This window comes from Lissotriton helveticus, chromosome 8, assembly GCF_964261635.1.
Source record: "Lissotriton helveticus chromosome 8, aLisHel1.1, whole genome shotgun sequence".
Classification (NCBI taxonomy): domain Eukaryota; kingdom Metazoa; phylum Chordata; class Amphibia; order Caudata; family Salamandridae; genus Lissotriton; species Lissotriton helveticus.
In genome coordinates this window covers 423,032,347-423,051,019 of record NC_136069.1, presented here as the reverse complement: position 1 = coordinate 423,051,019, position 18,673 = coordinate 423,032,347, and the positions used below count along the sequence as shown (strand labels likewise).

The 18,673-nt window shown below is 41.2% G+C and overlaps 1 protein-coding gene across 1 annotated transcript in view; it reads left to right on the top strand.

Annotated features, from left to right (window-relative positions):
• VWA8 (von Willebrand factor A domain containing 8) overlaps positions 1-18,673 on the top strand; it is a 1,418,144-nt gene that overhangs the window by 493,004 nt on the left and 906,467 nt on the right. The window contains exons 14-16 of the mRNA XM_078657276.1: positions 1,579-1,692; positions 11,932-12,100; positions 14,943-15,020. Of these exons, the coding sequence (XP_078513402.1) occupies positions 1,579-1,692; positions 11,932-12,100; positions 14,943-15,020 (361 nt within the window). The remainder of the gene's footprint in view (positions 1-1,578; positions 1,693-11,931; positions 12,101-14,942; positions 15,021-18,673) is intronic.

Below are 18,673 nucleotides of genomic sequence, written 5' to 3'. Positions count from 1 at the left end.
TCCAAACATTTTTAGCGGAGGAAAAGCCGGCTCGTCTTCGATCCCGGCGTGACCGCAGAGGAAAACTTTATGCGAATTAGAACTTTAGTATGACGGCAGGTAAGACGCACTTCGCGCTCACATTCAGACTAACCATAGAACTACCGTGTTAGTAGGTGCCTTTCCTCAATAATTTGCACTCTCTGTTTTTCAATATAACCACTAATTCACAACGCATGATTCACGTCTTCTAGAATAATAGTCACCTCGGTTAGCGCTCACGATTATTTACTCACCACCCAGAGAACCCATCCCGATCTTTATATATTTTTTTAAACATCCAACCACTAGAGCATCAACTATCACGTTATTCGTACTAACATCGTAACACAATAACAAACTAATTTCACCATTTTCACTGATTATTATTTCTAGTCCGCCTATTAAGTTATGTTCTAACTATGTATATCTACATGCATGTAGGATGTTATCCTCACAATGAGTCCATTGATTTTTCTGTTTAGATTTCCCCTGATGAAGTGCACTCTGTGCACGAAATGCATTGGGAACGCTTTGCAAATACTTCTTGAAAAATGAAAGTCAAAACAATGTAAAATTCAACTATATGAAGTTATTCTTGAAGCTAATGAATACAATTATCTTCGAAATAAACGTATATCTAAAGCAAGATTCTCCATTGGATTACTTTACTTAAAACTTAAACGCTACACAGCGGACTGAGAGCTGTGCCCAGAGGGTCATCCCCTAATCAGAGGATGCTTTAATCATTTTACACACGCACATGCCTTTGGGGCATGTGTGTGTGAAAAATGTACTTTAAGGTACATTTCAGGGGTGCAGGGGGGGGGGGGTCCTTTGGACCCCCCCCCTGCACCCTTGAAATTGCATTCTCATTTTGCGATTCCTTAATTGCGAATCGCAAAATGAGAATACCTTCACATTCATTCCTATGGGCCTCTAGGCCCATAGGAATCAATGGAAAGGGATTCCTTAATTGCGATTCGCAAATTGTGAATCACAATTAAGGAAAATTAAGAAATCGCAAAAAAAATTGCGATTTCTTGATGCATAGCCGTTTGCGAATTCTTAATTGCGATTCCTTAATTTTCGCAATTAAGAATTCGCAAACGGGAACATTGATGCATGTGGCCGTATGGGTAGTTGTCAGTGAGTTAATGTACAAAGGTGTGCACTTATGTAATTTCTTTTTAATTATGTATGGCCTATGGCTTTCATGTGATTCACACTACAAACTCAACAGATTTCACGCTGTCATAAACCTCACACTGTCATACTGTTAAAAACCTGAGATCATTATTTACTTAGCCTAGAAACATTAAAATCCTATCTGTAGCTGCCACACTGAAACAGTACTTATGTAAGACATCTAAAGATTACCTCTCTAGTGGTCATCCTTTACCTTAATAAGATCATTTAAATCTTAAAACAATTTTCATGAAAGATTAATGTTGCCTGTTTTAAGAGGACATTTCATTTGAGTGATGGTGTTTGCAGTAGCCATGAACCTCTGATTTATAGTATGTGAGTTGAAGCAATCTTGTTTTATTTTCCCAACAGACTAATTCATGACCGAGAGCTGACTCTGTATGAAGGCACAAGACTGATAAGAGAGGACAGATATCAACAGTTAAAACAAGATCTGCAGTTGTCAGACGAAGAGCTTCAAAAGAGGTAATATGTTCTGTGCTGTAATGCTCTGTAAGAGTAGAATCATCCACAGTTGTTTACTTATAACTGCAGTAAGATTTTGTTGTGTTGAACGTAAGAACATCAGTAGAGAGAGCCTTTATTCTTGTACATGAACATATACAATTCATCAAATTGAAACGCATCAGGTAGCAAACCACCACCCCTTGCCTAAGCCGTGCATCCTGATGAGCGTCCTCTTCTTCTTCACCATTCTCTTATCAAAGGTTCTTAAAAATATGGAATGGTTGATCGTGTCAAACGCCGCAGAGAGAGATCAAGTAGCGTAGCAAAGCTGGAGTGCCCTTTATAAAGGATGAGGAGTGCATCGTCTACAATTCAGTCCTGCAGCCTACCTGAAACCGGATTGGAAGTCCACAACAAGGTTATTTTCATTAATGAGTAGTTGAAGATGATTCTCAACGCAGCTTTACTTCACTTAAGCAAGAAAGGGTAGGTTTGACACAAGAAAATAGTTGCTCATATCTTTGGGGACTGGTCCTATTTGTTCCAAAAGTGGAGTGACCTGGACTACTCTTGGATTATATGAGGAAGAAACCTGAGAAAGAGGTGCATTACTCGGATGAAGTACCAATTTCTTTGTTGGTAGATGGCAGAATGGGATCAGTGCAGTAGGTAGAGAGTTTGGATTACAAAGATTCGTGAAATTCTGATCAAGTTCCAACCAAGTCACTTGGATTTCAGTAATGGTTCCACAGTTAAAAGGATAATATTGGTCTGGGAAAGGAGATTTCATTCTTGACCATTTTCTTTTTAAACAGGAGGGAGACATTTTCGCAAATTACATAGGGTTTATTAATAAGTATGGCATCAGGTCTGTCCCACAGCTCTGAGGGCCTTTGTAAACCAGTTCATTGTTTTAAAGTCATTTCATGTTTTTGTGGGATACACTCATCCATGATCGTAGTTATGTTCTCTATGTATTGATCGATCATTTTAGAGGCCCATTGAGTAATTGGTATATCTTGAAAATGTGAGGAAACTTTAGTTGATAGAGAACTACATTGATGTCTTTATATTCTCTCACCCCATACTTGTGCTATTTTAGTAGTCTAGAAGAGGTGAGGGGGAAAAGGTGCCAGGAGATGTTCCTACCAATCATCAGGGGTTTGAGGATCAGTCTTAATTAACACGTCATTTTAAAGTATTGATGACGGCTTTGTTTGTGTTGTTGCATACATATCCTTGGATGTATTCCGCATGCCCTATTAGAAAGTTGATCGGGCATTTGTTGAGCTTAAGTGTGAAAACAGATGGTGGCACAGATTGTAAAACTGTTGCACAGCCCATATGTAGTGTGATATATTGATATTTTTATTCATAGCATGCATTTACCTGTAATCTCAATGTATCAGGATGATGCCCTTTGGATATACGAGTGTTCCAATAAATACTTCCTACTCAGTGTAACCGAGAGCAAAATGATTGATCTTTCCCTACAGGGACTATTGCACAATAGGTGCTCCTTTTTCCCTCTAAATCCTCATCCTGCTCTCACCAACCTTGAGAAGAACACTCTGCCTCTCTGTATTCCATATACCACCTTTAAACATCTTTAAAGTAAGGCTCTAGCCCTTAGAGATCTGTCTGGGACCGATCTTAGCAGCAAAATGCATTTTGCTCTCGGTCACATCGAGTAGGATCTATTTATTGGAACACTCATATACCCCAACATAGGGCTTCATCCTGTAACATTGAGATGAAAGAGAAAAACTGCACCAAGATAGAGGGAAATAGATGATCGCCCATACATTCCTCATTGAGGAGCTTGTGAGGAGCAGAGAACTATAACTGATTGATGATAAGATCACCAGTTGATATCATATGATGTGATAGAATATTGGGGAAGTGATATTTAACTTGTGGTTGTGGTTGTCAGTCGTATTGACCACCGAAACGCGTTGACGAAGTATTGAAGACGCAATTTGCGATGCACTGGGGACTCGTATATGTTTAATGAAATAACCAAAAACCTGGTGACATAATCAGTAGATGTGTCTATTTGTAAAGACTAATTATACTGCCTGGGATGATTTCCCTGTATGATACACATATGCTGTATTTTTAATTATACAGATCAAGGGGAGAGTGGACCACTTGTCCTGTGTCACCAGGGTCACAAATTGCGTTGTTGATCTTCGTTATAAAAGAACCCTCAGATACGGACACAGAGGCTGAGCGGTATATGTTGGTTCTCCGCCTTTGTGTACTGTAACAGCATGATCATTGGGTCTTTTCTTTGTAAGTTATGCTGTCCTCCACATGGAGGAAGACCCGCTGGTTTGACAGTAGTGGTCAGAGATAAAAAGGGGGTTGCACAGATTATTAGCAAGGGATATGCCTTGCCTTTCTCTCCTTTCCGCCGCATCTTCCAGCGCCCCTTCAATGACTGACAGAGGACAATCTCTCCATTTTGTGTCAGGAAGTGTAAACCCTTTTGCCCAGAAGTAAGGTGTGATTGTTATTCTACTTTGTGGTGCACAAGAAGGACTGAGGTCTTTGGCCTACTCTAGACTTGCGACTTCTCAACGTCTTCCTCACGAAGGAAAACTTCAGAATGCTCACCCTGGCCCAGGTCTTTTCTCCCCTTGACCCTGGAGATTGGGTCCTAGTCTTGGACCTGCAGGATGCCTATTTCCATGTTTCCTTCAGGCTGGCCCACTGGCATTATCTGCTTTTTGTGGTGGGAAAGGAGCATTTTTGGTTTGGTGTGCTCCCTGTAGGTCTCACCAGCACCACTTGGGTGTTCACAAAATTGACGGTGGTGGTGGCAGCATACATTTGGACATGCTTCAGTTTCATGCCGTTCCCCCGGAAAAGAGGGTCCAGTACATTCAGGCTATAATCCAGATCATTCAGTCTTAGCCCTGGATTTCATTGAGGGCAACTCTTAAGGCTGCTGGTCCACTGGCATACTGCTGGTAGAGCACGCACGGTAGTATATGTAGGCTCAGTAATGGGATCTGAAGTCCCCTAAGGAGACTGCAAAACCTCTTCAGTGGTGGGTAATGGACCATGATTGGGTCAGTGGCAGACCCCTCTCCCTTCTCCACCGTGAACTGGCAGTGGCAACCGATGCATCGCTTCTGGCAGCCGCCTGGGAGAGGGGGCAATCAGAGGCTTCTGCTCTCCGGCAGAGTCTCAGCTCCACATCCATCTCCTGGAGCTGAGGGCCATCTACTTGGTGTTGGATGCCTGTATTCCATCCATCAACGGGAGGCTGGTCATTCATAGACAACACTGCTGCAATGTGGTATTGCAACAAACATGGTGAGGTGGAGTCACAGACCCTGTGCCAGGAGGCCTTGTGCGTCTAGAAGTAAGTAATTTTCCTGGTGGTAAACCTCCTGGCAGAATCTTTGAATGCTAGGGCAGATTTTCTTAGATGTTGATGCCCAGAAGATCATCAATGGCAACTACACCCGGAGGTGGCGCAAGGTTTCTTCCTCGAATGACGAGATCCTTGGCTCAATCTGTTCACCACTGCTGAGAAAACTCAATGTCAGCAGTTCTGCGCATTGGAGTTTCCAAGGCATCTCTCGCTCAGAGACACGTTATGCCTTAAGTGTAACTTGAGACTCATCTATGCCTTTCTGCCTATAGCAATCCTGCCATGATTTCTCCAGAAAATCAGGGCAGAAGAGAACCCTCTCCAAGTGGACTGTGCTCTGCATTAAGATCTGCTATGCTTTGGCAAAGAAGTAGCCTCCTGAAGGACTGCATGCTCATTCTACCAGAGCCAAAGCTCCTACCACTGCATTGGCGCGTGGAGTCCCTGCCCATGAATGCCTGGATGGTCAGTTTCGCCGTGAGAGTCATTTTGCTTACTTCGTCCTGCAAGACTTTCTGGTTTCAGTCCATCCACAGACCCACCTCCAAATACGTATTGCTTTTATATTTATTCAAAAGATGAGGAATCAGTGACTCGAAGTGTCTTTTAGAAAAACAAGTTGCTTATCTTTAGTTACGTGCTTTTTGGTGCAGACTCTATATAGCTGCAGATTTCTCGCCAGCCCTCCCATCATCCCAGTTATGTGGTTGTACTCTCAAAATATCAATAGCGGGAGCGCCGTATTAAAAAAATAATTTTCATAGGTTCAACTTCGTTGATTCCAAATCTTCTTTTATTGAAGTTTTGATCATATAATGATGGGGACACTTATTTCATCAATGTCCAATTCTCCACATCATATCCAATCGTTATATACCCAAACCATTAAACAGCCGACGCGTTTCGTCCGGGAACGGACATCATCAGGGCTGGCAAAACAAATTCAAATAAACACACAGTTAATATCAATTATTTGTCATAACAACATGAAATTACTAGTTTAACAAACTGTTGCTACAATAATAGTTAAAAACGCCTGCTTATTTAACATACTAATCATATTCACATGACATTATTATCAGTGCAAAGAAAAATTAAACCCAATGTATATTACAAATCTCATTCCCTACCCGCTCACGTTACGTGGTTGTACTCTGTTAATAAGTCTAGAAATATGCACTCTGTCTACCAATGTACTTTTGGGACACAGCGTCTGGGGGTGTGGATGGCCTTGACTGCAACTGACGTCAGCGCACTAGAGTGGTGCCTATACAGGAGGCTGCACACATCATTTTCAAGCATCATCGGGGCAGTCCCAATGGATACAGGAATGTTTTTGGCACTCTGTAAAGTCCTGATATGGAGCTTCGGGTAGTGATGGCTATAATTCTGTGAAGGGTATTGATGCAATTTTGACACATATTCAGACTTCTGAGAACGTGTCTGCGTGCTCTTTCAGGAAGTGTCCCCCAAATTTCTTTTTCCTCCTCTATGCCCAGTGTAGGCCATCAATTTACTACAAGACTAGAAACTCATTGTACTGTTTATTTTGTTGATCCTTTAAAAATATTTACAATAAAACATAAACAAATTGAACATACAAGTGTGGCTTAAATTACCATTGTCAATCTTCATGGCTCACAGAGGCAAACAGTGCTTAGGACCTGTACCGATGGTGGGGTCACATAAATTGCACCCACTCATAAAAGAGTAATCCCATTTCTTAGATTCTATGGTCAGAGTTGAGATCTCCCTGTTGCACAATATAGGTATAATTGGAAAAGCCCATAAAACTTCATAATAAATTTCAAAATCTATTTTTTATGTTAAATATGAATGTAAATGAATTTATAAAATAACACAAGGCTATAGCACTATTAACTTAAGTTTGAATTAAATCTTTAAACAATTTAACAATACTATAATAAAAAATATATTTACCTAAAGTTTAAATTAAAAAATAAATTCCCACTTAAAATAAAAACAAATTATGCAAAGTGATTTATATAATTAATCAACAGTAATTTGATCATATTTTAATAAATATTAGTATTACATTAATGAATTAATTAAAACATGTTGTTAAATGCGCTCTGGCGAAAATACAGAGGGGTGAACATGGGAAGCTGAATCTCATTGGTGGTTTTCTATGCCTTATATCCGCACGTGAATGTATTATTATTGTAGTACTGTGTCCGCCTCACTGTGTACCATTGAAAATGCCTATTGTAATTGATGTTCTCTTGAGCAATGTTAATAAAAAAGATTTTTTTTTAAATGTTAAATATTTTATAATTGAATAGAAAATATGGTTTGTTTTTAGATCTTTTTCATATTAAATGATATTTATTAATATTTCTAACTATGTAAAATTATTTAATTGAATGTAACATTACTTCCTATTTGGTTTTGTTTTATGTCCCTACCTCCATTATTTTCTGTAAGATGGTAGTTTAATGTCAGTGGTTGTCCATGTGTGATGCTGGGCTTACTACTGTTTCTTTTTGGCAGTAGTAAATTACACTGGTAAATTTGACTCTGACCCCTGTTTCAAGTGATGGAGACATGTTAGTCTTCACTTTTGAGTAACTCCACACGCAGTTTGTGAAAGTAGTAGTAAAGGTACGTAAAAGTGTAAGAGCAAACTTATATGTATAACATGCTCACAGGTGAATAGCCTGAATGTTTTTGTTTGGTTTATTTTGCTTCCCATTGAAACGGAAAAAAAGACTGCAATGAAATGTATTTATCATCCTGGATATAGGCATTTAATTATAAAATTATCAATCGTCTGTGTAACTTGATAGTGTGTCGAATATTGCAATGTGGTGCAATACGTCATAGCGAGGTGCTTATGTGTGAGTGGATATTATCAGCAAATAACAAGTACTTGTATTCCTCCAAATCGACTTCAATACATTTGATTTAGCCATCAGTTCTGCACATTTATTATGTTAGGTAATCGTATGGGCTGTATTTCAAATTTAGCAAGAATTTTCCCTGTGTAAGGAAATCCCGTTACCGGGAAATATTATTTGCCGATGGAGAGCTGTGTTGTAAGCATTACAGTGCATCATTTACTAAAGGGATACTGTTATTTTTTGACAAATGTCTTTTATCCTGTGTCTTCTTCACTTAGGCCCATGATTACAGGTAGTGCTGAATGGAGTTCCAGTGTGGCATTCGACTCCCCACAACTAAATGTTGTTTTGTGTTCCTCCACCCAGATGTTTCGGGTGTGGTAACACCACACTCTGTTATACAAGCCAAATATTCCAGCCACTAAAATCGCTTTGCGGTACGGTTGCATTGTAGGCCAGATCGTTGTCCTTTCCCTGCTTGATCCTCAGCCAAGGCACAGGAAGGTATGTCATGCTCCCCCTGCCATATCACATCTTCCGTTCACTCCCTTGGGCTCCTCAATCCCCTCCCTCTTGCCCTTACCACACACATGGGCCCTTGTAGACATTTACCACCTGCTCAGAGCAGGTGGTAAATGTCTGCTTTAAAACTAATTGGGAATTCGGTGTGGGATACTGGCCAGCAAAACAGGCCTGCACAGATATTTCCCATTCTGTGGGGTTTACCTTGTGTGTAGTTTCCTACTCATATGTGTAATTCTGGCTGCCTGGAATGTCCACATGGAATTCTGCTTTGCTTGTCATCGGGACTTAGTTCACGTTTGGTAAGAAGACCTTTAGCACATATTCAGTACCAAATTCAAGCCAGAACAGGGGATTAAGGCTACTTTGCCCGCACTGGTGACAAAATCCCTATGGTGTGCGTGTGTATAGGTGCAGGAGGTCTGGGACACAATCCCCTAGATCCCAATAATAGAACACAAGAAACTTGTTTTACAAATCAAATTGCACAAAGTGACCCCGCACACTTCAACAGTGAATAATACAGTATCAGTAACGTTGTACATATAGTTCCATTGACTTTCCAATCGTTCTCCCAAGAATTCTAAAGTCCGATTTCTTCAGTAAACAGATTCTTTATTCACAAATGATACTTAAAACAAATAGCCAACGCGTTTCGTCCGTAACCGGACTTCTTCAGGGCTATATTAAAAAATACAAAACATAAAAATATTAACATATGAATAGTGTTGATCTATTACATATTACATATTCAGTACCAAACAGATAAAAATAATAATTATGTAGACCATAATGACTTCCTTCTGAGACCTACAGTCCGGGCAGAATCATCTCTTTCAATTTTAAATAAGTTCCTACCTGGCTGGTCCAGATGTAGATTGTCTGTTCTTATAAATTTAGCTTTTTAATAAAGCAGCATCACAAAATACACAATCACAAGCATCCTGTTTACAGAGGTGAGACATTCTCCTGAAGAAGAACCTTATTTTTAGTGCAACAATATCTTTGTGTGCGAACCTATTCTCTGTGGTATGAGACTATGCCTTGAGTTTGTATAGAGACTGGGTCTCATGTTTGAGGCTTTATGCAGTGTTCCTCCAGGCCCGTCAGGGCTGCCACAGCTTGTGTGCCCAGGAAATTGAGAGAAGCATTGTATCCTGTTTATCAAAAAGGATTGGGCCAAATTTGGATGAAAAGCAGTGCCTGCAGGTGCACAATCAGATGAGATCCTGCATGGGAATGTGAGAAAGGTGAGAGCATTCAGATTTTTTCGTCTTACGACTGCAGGCATGCTGCCAGATGGAAATCCCTGTGACGCTCCCGCCTTCCTTTACCTAGCGTGTAGGGGCAAGGAAATAAGACTTTCTTTGCTTAGGCTTATTCATGAACAGAATCTACAAGTACGACAGATAAGGCCCTAAGAGACCTAAGGGTTGGACGTTGTAGACTAGGGTAGATCCTAACCACTGGTGCAGAAAAAAGAAATCATGGGCCATCTGGTCCCCAGACCATCTTCACAAGCAGTGATAGGCAGAGATTAAAGAGGAGTTGGAATGGTACACAGGCCTGATTATGTCCATGGTGTAGGATGTAGCAGTTAAGTTGCAAGTTACCACTTGTTGGGGCCACCAAAACAATGGTGAGTTAAGTAAAGTTGAGACCCCACTCCATGTTCATGAGGTGGAACCTGTAAAGGTAAAATGCTATGCATAGGTGTCACCAAGTCAGGTACTCTAGATACATCTTATTTTTGTTGGATCCTTAAAGGGACACCAGAGCGGAAGACCTTCACACTCGTTCACATGTGTCCAATTCTCCCAGAGCTTCTTATTCGCTACCCGAAGTAACTCGGAGACACTCATGGGTAGGCAGCAGGTTGGGTACATGTTGTCCAGTCCCAAAGTACGAAGCAACGACATTAGTAAAATACCTTAGTGTGTGAGAGAGCCATAAGACCAAGCATGTGCGAGTTCATGTATGCTTTCTACCTGTGAGTGTGATGTGTCTTATTACTTACCTGTCTTTCTAGAGGTGTGTATGTCAGCTTAGGTGAGCATCCTCCTGTGATGATTTAAGCCCCTTTGAATCAGGGCACACTCAATCTCAGAATAAGAAGTGTTGTGCCCAGACAGAAGAATGTGAGCCTTTATTGTATAATGTGTACAGTGGTTGTATTCCTGGACTCCGGTAACTTAAAGTAAATTAATTAAAGAATTCAAAATTCAAACACTGACTTTGGTAATATTGCCCATTCCAATGATCCATGCCATCTATACATTGAGCATATCGTATATGTTGGAGGATCGATTTGTTGCATGTACTAATAGGATCAATAGTTGCCTACCACACTACAACTTGTTCATGAGATACACATCTGATTCATTATGTATACCACCTAAGGGAGCCAATATAACTTGTGATTTGTTGCACGACAGTCTACATATATGAAATGGCAAGCGGCTTCCCTCCTATTGTGTGGAATTCTTCATTGAAATGAGCAGTATACAGAATTGTTTGTCATTTATCTGTACTCCATTTCATCTTGTTTATAGGATTTTACCATGCGATTGAAGTGAAATATGTCTTTTAGTCTTCTAGAACACATTTAAGCAAAACGTGACATATCCTTTCATTTGTAACTGAGGCATAGCCAGACATTTAATTGTTCTTTAACGCCTTCCGCGCTGATGACAAAGCCAGCTCGTCATGGGCGTTACCTGCGCTACGCGGATGACGAGCTGGCTTCGTCACAAACCGCGCGTTTTTCAAAAATCAGCGCACAGCGGGAAAGCGCGGTACCGGTTTAACCTAGTTCATTCCCTTCCATAAACCCAGTTAGTCAAAATTGGGTTCACAGTTTATTGATGTCTGCTCACCAGCAGATGGCTCCAAACGTCATTTCCATCCTTTCCAGAGATGTAATTAACATTTTATGTTAACTTCATTGTTCTCTGCAATTCCAAGTGCAGCCGACCACATCACAGGATGCAAGAGGACGCTAAATGCTAGATCTCCAAGTTGACGTGGCACATGCAGAGTTTTCTTGAAAAAGCACTGGCACTGATGTACAGAAAAAAACATTTTGGACTTTGCACTTAAACCAGCCTGGTTGCAGTTCTTGCACTCAGGCTTCTTCCCGCTGGATTTGGGAAGTTGTTCCCAAAATTACGTACTACATCCAGCATGTCACGTCACATTTGGCGGAGTTGTGGACTATGTTTTGAAAATGTATGGAAATTTGCTGTTAAAAACACTGTCCTATAACTCGTGCAAGAGCCTTTTACCTCTATGCTGCTGAAGCAAGTGAACGAATTGCTTGACGTTCATGGCTTCATAGGGTCTTTAGAACATCAGATATTTTAATTTCAAGTGGCGACGTCTCCATTGTTGGAGGACATCCGCTGGGTACCAGTTTGTGTTGAATTTATAGTGGTTCTCATGAGCTCTCTGTAGCTTGTGATCCATCTGCGCTGTCTGCTTGTCTTGCAGGTCCATCTTCCCCATTCACCCTTCATTCAGGATCATTGCTCTAGCAGAGCCCCCTGTGATTGGCGGTAGCGCCCAGCAGTGGCTGGGCCCAGAGCTTCTGACCATGTTCCTGTTCCATACTGTTAAACCCCTAACAATGAAGGAAGAGATGGAAATTATTCAAGGAATGGTAAGACTCATTGACAGTGGTTTTTTCTTCAATTTTTGTTTCTATTAGTATGGTACCCCACGTTAAAAATCTTTGTGTGTATTTTTCCTTGATGTGTGTAAGGCATTTGTGGATATCAATAGGAGTACGCAGTGTGCACATATAGTCCAAGTGATGTGTTTCACTCAAAATCATGACCTATAACCAGGGCCACTGGAATTATGCAGCATTGGAGGGCCAAATTATGTGGCAGGGTTGAGTAAGTTATGGGTCAAGAAAATGCAAATTATGTTCCATTATACAGATTTTTTGATAGTATGACTTCATTATTTTGTCAATTCTAAACTTGTTAACACTGTTTGGGCATTAGTTGCACTTTTTTAGTGCTAGTTTAACACCCTAATATAGCAATAATTAACACCCTAATATAGCAATAAGCAACATAAAGGAAACCAGTCCAACTTTGCAAAGGGTCTCCCACTGCGCAGCAGCACGCGTCACTGCGTTTTTAGTAACTTTTGACACGTTTGAGCTAGAAACAACTTCGTTTTGTTGTTGAAATCTGCCGATTAAGCAACAAATCTATAGTTATGCGAAAGTCGCCACAGCCGCTAAATCAAATAATTCCAGTGACCCTGCCTATAACCAGCAACATTTCTTTACAGATCTGTTTTTGCATTTTACTGGCTAGGTTGTTTCTCAGTCTCCCCCGCATCTTAAGACCAGGAATGAGGGAAATGCATTAAGGAGCGGTGGTTGGTTATACTTAGAAGGCAGAGTTGAAATAAAAAGATGGAAGGGTGTGAATCGGGAAAAAAAAACCTAGTTATAAAAGGGAAACCGGAGAAAGAAACACCTAAAAAATAAGCAGGATAGAAACCAGTGCCCCCCACCCTTCTAGCAGTGCCCAACCCCAGCTGCCTTTGCTTGAAAGGTAGACGCATTGAACAAATTGACTTTTTATCGTGGGTGAATGACTGCCACAAGATCCTCGCCAAGTGTCACACATTTAAATTGAGAATATTGAGAGCGACAATTTATTAGGAGAACTGGAAGGAAGAAAGTTTAACATTGGCAATAAAGGTTTCAGATAAACTCAGCAGCACCCTAGTTTATTAGAACATTGGAATGTTGAACGCACTATTAAAAACAACAGAGTGGTCTGGGCTTCTAATGGCTGGTAGAAGCCTGGAGCATCAACATTCCAAAGTTTAACAAATGCCTCCGAGAGCCCAAGGGGATTTCAACCGACTCGGATGCCGTGAGACATTTGTTTTACAAATTAGAACATTGTGCCCTCTAGTGGCAGAATGTTCTAATAGCCTTAGAGCCCTCCCTAGCGGGCTCTTCTGACCATTAATAGCCTACTCCCTTCTTAAAGGCACTTGCATTCAGCTCAGCCTTAACGCTGGAGCAGGTCTTTAATGGCCGGTATAGCCTGCTACAGAGGGCTCTAAGGCTGTATTCAATAACTGATGAAGATACTACTAGCAGTCAAAAAGGCTACAGAGTACAAATATAGCAAAACCCCAGCTGGAACAGCCCAGTCATAATTGCCGTGCCCAGTCTCCTCTTAGCAGTGAACCAAGTACCCCCAGGTAGGTGCCTTGTTGGGCATTATCAAAGGTGTGCAACTTGACTGCAATGGCCATTTGAACACAGGCATGTCTGCAGCATTCAGGGCTTCTCACTGAGAGAAACAAAATAGGCATCCTTTGAATGCTTAAATTAATGTTGGCTTTTAGTACTTACTCTGGGTCTCATTCCAATCCTTAATTCTTTTGCTCACTGTACTGCAACAGACGGGGACCAGCCCTATGCAAATGACCTTTGGTCCTGCTTGAAATGGCACACTCCTGCCAAAATGCTAGGTCATGCACCCACTTCCTTGGAACAGAAGCACCGTCATACCCTTTTACACTTTATTTGGCCTCTCTAGTCAGCTTAGCTTGAGTCCTATGGCAAAGAGAACCCAACCTTCCTTGAATTCCGCCACAACTGTACTTTTGAGCCACAGCTTTGGGTGATGCAGATGCTATTGTCCAAGAAGAGATAAGACCTATTTAGCTGCATTTCAAAGACGTGTATTCTGAATTACCTGCATTGGAAAGTGTGTTAATGTCTCATCATATATGTAGACGAACGTGTGAGGTATTGTGAGAACTCTTAGAGAACATTCTGGTAAAGGCTCTTTTTCACTAGCCAGTCATACATGTTTGAATAGATGTTCATCTTCAGAAATTAGCTGCTTCGACCCTCGGTAAAAAAAGTACTGGATGGTCTATTAGCCATTGACTAGACTGTGTTCTGGTAATGGTGCTCCTTGGCTGCATGCAAACTTCTAGTATTTTTATGTTTCACCGCATTTAGGATTTAGGATGGGAAAATATGCATCTTGAAGGTCTAGCAAGTATATCTCAATCTTGTGTTACTTACACACACTTTATATGTTTGGTGTGTGTTTGTATACTCACTGTGTAGATGTATCGATCGATTGGTGTATAGATACATACATATACACATACTTAACTACTTACATCCATCCAACGTTAACTTTTCACATCCAAGTTGGCAAGCTTGAGGAATCGGGAGAAGGTATCTAAAGTTACACAAACATGATTTTTTTTGGCCAAAGCACGCCATAGTTTAGGCAGATGCAGTTACTTAAAAATTTATTATTGAGAACATTTTTAGTTAGGTGTACATTCTCAAGACACATTTGACAATAAAAACGGAGGTATTGGTTGCATTGCATTGACGGGTTAGGAATGTAGAGAACATGTGCCTACCTACCGACCATTTGCGTCTTGTGATTAAGGCTCAATATTTTGGTCCGAGACAATGTCTTCTGATTTATCAACAGATCCCAAATGTACCCAAGAATGCAGTGGAACAGTTATTGACATTAACACACAAACTTCGGGAAACAAAGGACCCCACTGTGAGTATTTATGTATTTACTTACTTATTTATATTTATTTATTTATATGTGTTTCTTTATTTAAGTTCAATGCTGCTGAGTAGATGGTACACACAGGGTTACTGGTGCCTGCACTCTTTTACTACCTTGCTTGCTGAGGTTGCCTCAACTTCAACAAAGCGAAATAAATAATTAAAATTCTACTAATCAAGTCGTCAAGTCAGGTTTATTGTTTTTAGTTAATTAAAACCATAACAATGTATATAAAAGACGGTATGTTACTATATGTTTACTAGAATGGTTTTAATTAATACATACTTCTGTATTACATGTAAAGTTCTTGTGAATGTTTCATTGGCTGGAAGTAAATCATAATGCTTTTGGGTATAAAACCATTATCAGCTTTAAAACACTAGTGCATGATTGAATATTTGTGCAATCATCCATCCATAGGTTTCTTTTTGACATAATATTTTAGTATTGTCCTACATTGTCACCGACTTGATTTTATGGACTATTTCCAGCTTCAATGAACACTGTGTGTTTCTATGCATTTGCTATAGTGACTCTTACGTTCAGTATTACAGGTAAAAATATTGTGCTAATTTTATCCAATAAAAGTAAAACATAATGCTTTTAGATGGAAAACTAATATCAAAGATTGAAACCCCTCTGCATAAAAATATTTGTACAATCCTTAAATGGTTCCATATTTCACCAGTCTTTTAGCAGTGTCCTAAGAATTCACAGAGTATTACAGATAAAAATAAATCTAGGGCTGATTTCATCAAGTGAAGATTAATCATAATGCTCTTGGATTAAAAAAACGGTATGATTTAAAATCCTCCTGCAAAATATTTGTACAATCATGAATAGTTCAATTTTTGCCAGTGTTTTAGCAGTATTATAAGTCATCACTGAGATGATTATATATTCTATATCATGCTTCCGTCAACTGGTCAGCAGTGTTTTTCGGATACTCTCAATATGCTATATCTAAAAATTCACAAATTTACAGTTTAGCTCGGGATCCCCAGGGTTAAAGCAGGCTATACAGCTTCCCTGCAGGTGTGTATGCGCTTTAGATATTGTTGTCTGATTATTTGGAGTCCCGGACAGGTGCAGATCAGATGATTTAGGTCTACTCTCTTATGATTACAGTGGCTGCATACTATCGGGTCATTATATTTTCATGCTGGCATAGCTGCTAATGCTGGTATGTTTCCCAGGCATGAAAAAAGTAATCTGTATTTTATATGTACAGAAAAAGGAATGGAAATGTATATGGCCACCGAAGAGTTGGTGTAGGGTTTTATTACCATCCATAAGTCTGACAGGGTGCTAAAGTTGTTTTTGTCTGCCAGCTTAGAGATCATTTTTGTGGATTTGTTAGTTATTCTTCTTAAGGTGTCATGGGTGACACCAAACAAATTCCCATAAATTTGTGAGATCTAATTGTTTGATAGAGTCTTGGAGGTATTTATGGTGTTCCGATGACTGATTGTTTTGTAATTCTGACCATAAGGCTTTATTTAAGGAGATGGATGAGCGGCTGATTTAATGGCAATTTTTTACTGCTCTCGCTCTTCTGGATACATCTTGGTTAACAAGATGAAACTCCAGGTGGATCTGTGCCAGGGAAGAATTCTTCTGTATGTTAAATACTCACCTAAATGCTTTTATCTGTATCCTGTCCAACAGTGCGGCGTCTTGGCCTTTCATTGCATGCTTGTGTATGTGATTGTTGGGAGTAGTTTGGAGGCTCTTACTTTTAGAAGCGGTTGATAAGATGAACCATTACATTTCCGTGCCAACATGATGAGAGCATGAATCAGGACTGATCCCTTCTGGCTGATGTGTTGCTTTTGTCGAGTAAAACTTCCTCTAGAGTCTAAGTATAGACCAAGATATTTGTAGTCTGTTATTGATTCTAGGCGTGAATCATTCAAAAGAAATTCTAAACACGGCTCCGAGGGATGTTAAGTGGTATTGTTTTCGATTCTCATCTAGGTCGTTGTTTCTTGGATAGGTGGCAAGTGCATTCAATAAGTTTTGCAAGCCCGCTCTAGTTTGACTAAATAAAATGATGATAGGTGGGTTAATCGAACTACGCCCAGACGAGGAGGTTGGGAATTATTCTGATCTAGCACTGGTGTAAGATCTGACATAAAAAGGTTGAAACGGTGCAGCGCTAAGACGCACCCTTGCTTCAGACCTTGATGGGTGGGTAGGCTAAGAGCAGCCCTCCATTGCTGCATTTCCATAATGCCTACTTTCTTACTCAGTCTCCTGGCCCTTAAAGTGGAAGGAGCTGCAATGAAAAAATTAAATAGCCATTCTGAAAATGGCAATGGGGAAGCATGTAGTTGTCATCTGTGCATGAAGCTGTCCTCTGGTACTCCCAAGTGCTGATAGCCTACATTCACAAAGTGAAAGCGAATCAGACCCCCCCCCACCCCCTCTTAGAGGGCACTGGTCCCAGTTGTGGCCGAACCCCGTTAAAGCCTTAGGTAAGCCGCCCACTGACACAATACCGACGCCTGAACCCCTAATCTCTTCACCAGACTTACACCACCATAACGGAACCATTAACTCCCTATTACTACCCCTCTCTTCACCGAAAACACTATAGCTCTCAGCCCATAATCGCCCCCATCCACTACCTCGACCCCTCCCCCATCCTAGACACCTAGCGACCCCCTCCCGATTGACCACGACCCCCTCAAATAACGCATAACCACTAAGTCACCCCGGCCACATGCTCCGAGTTCCCAGAACCACCCCCTTCTTCAAGCTGACTCATTCCCCCCTTTCCCCCACCCACCTCTCCCACCGCTAACACACACAGCCCATAGCCGACTAAAGATTTTGCCCAGCTCCACAAGGATCACTCACCTGAACTCCCCAGCCCCACCGCTTTCCACAGTGACTATCGACTCCAACCCCCTGTCCTCTCCCCTCATAAAACGTCACGGACCTAACTCCATCTCCATCACCCCTCCACCCAGCCTCACACCTAATGCAAAAAAATCCCTTAAACACAAACTAATCAGGAAATTCCCCGAATCCCTCTTCGCAGATGTCTACCACTGCCCCTCAAAAGGTCAAATAAAAATGGACCTCATCTTCCACACAGCTAGACCAGGCTATTGGATCTCTAACCTGAGAGAAAAATGCCTAATCACCAAAACAACTAAGACGATCCATAGCTGCAAGCTCTCTTTCTACACCCCGAATCACCTGCCCAACTACGGGATCACCTCAGTGACCATTTACTCCAATGGCACAGTCCTGATCCAAGCCAACAACGCCAATCTGGAGGATTTTGACCTCCTATTCCGCTCTCTAATTGCAAACTCTGTCACACCTGACGCCTACCAAGGCCACCAGCCCCATACGCTGATCAACCCCCCAACACCACCCCCCAGGAACACAGTCACCCCTATGCAACCCGTAACCCTCTCCAAGCCCCACGAAAACAAGATCACGGCCCGACCACCACCACAGCCCATACTCCAGAAGCACCCTGATGCGGAACAACCCCCTAGCAGCTCCAGTGGACTGTAAGACCAGCCTCAAGTCCCCCCATACCCAATCCCTACTCTCCCTCAAGAATAACCGCCCTGCGCACCCCAAGCACCACACCCCTCCACCCCAGCCCACGACCCAAGCAG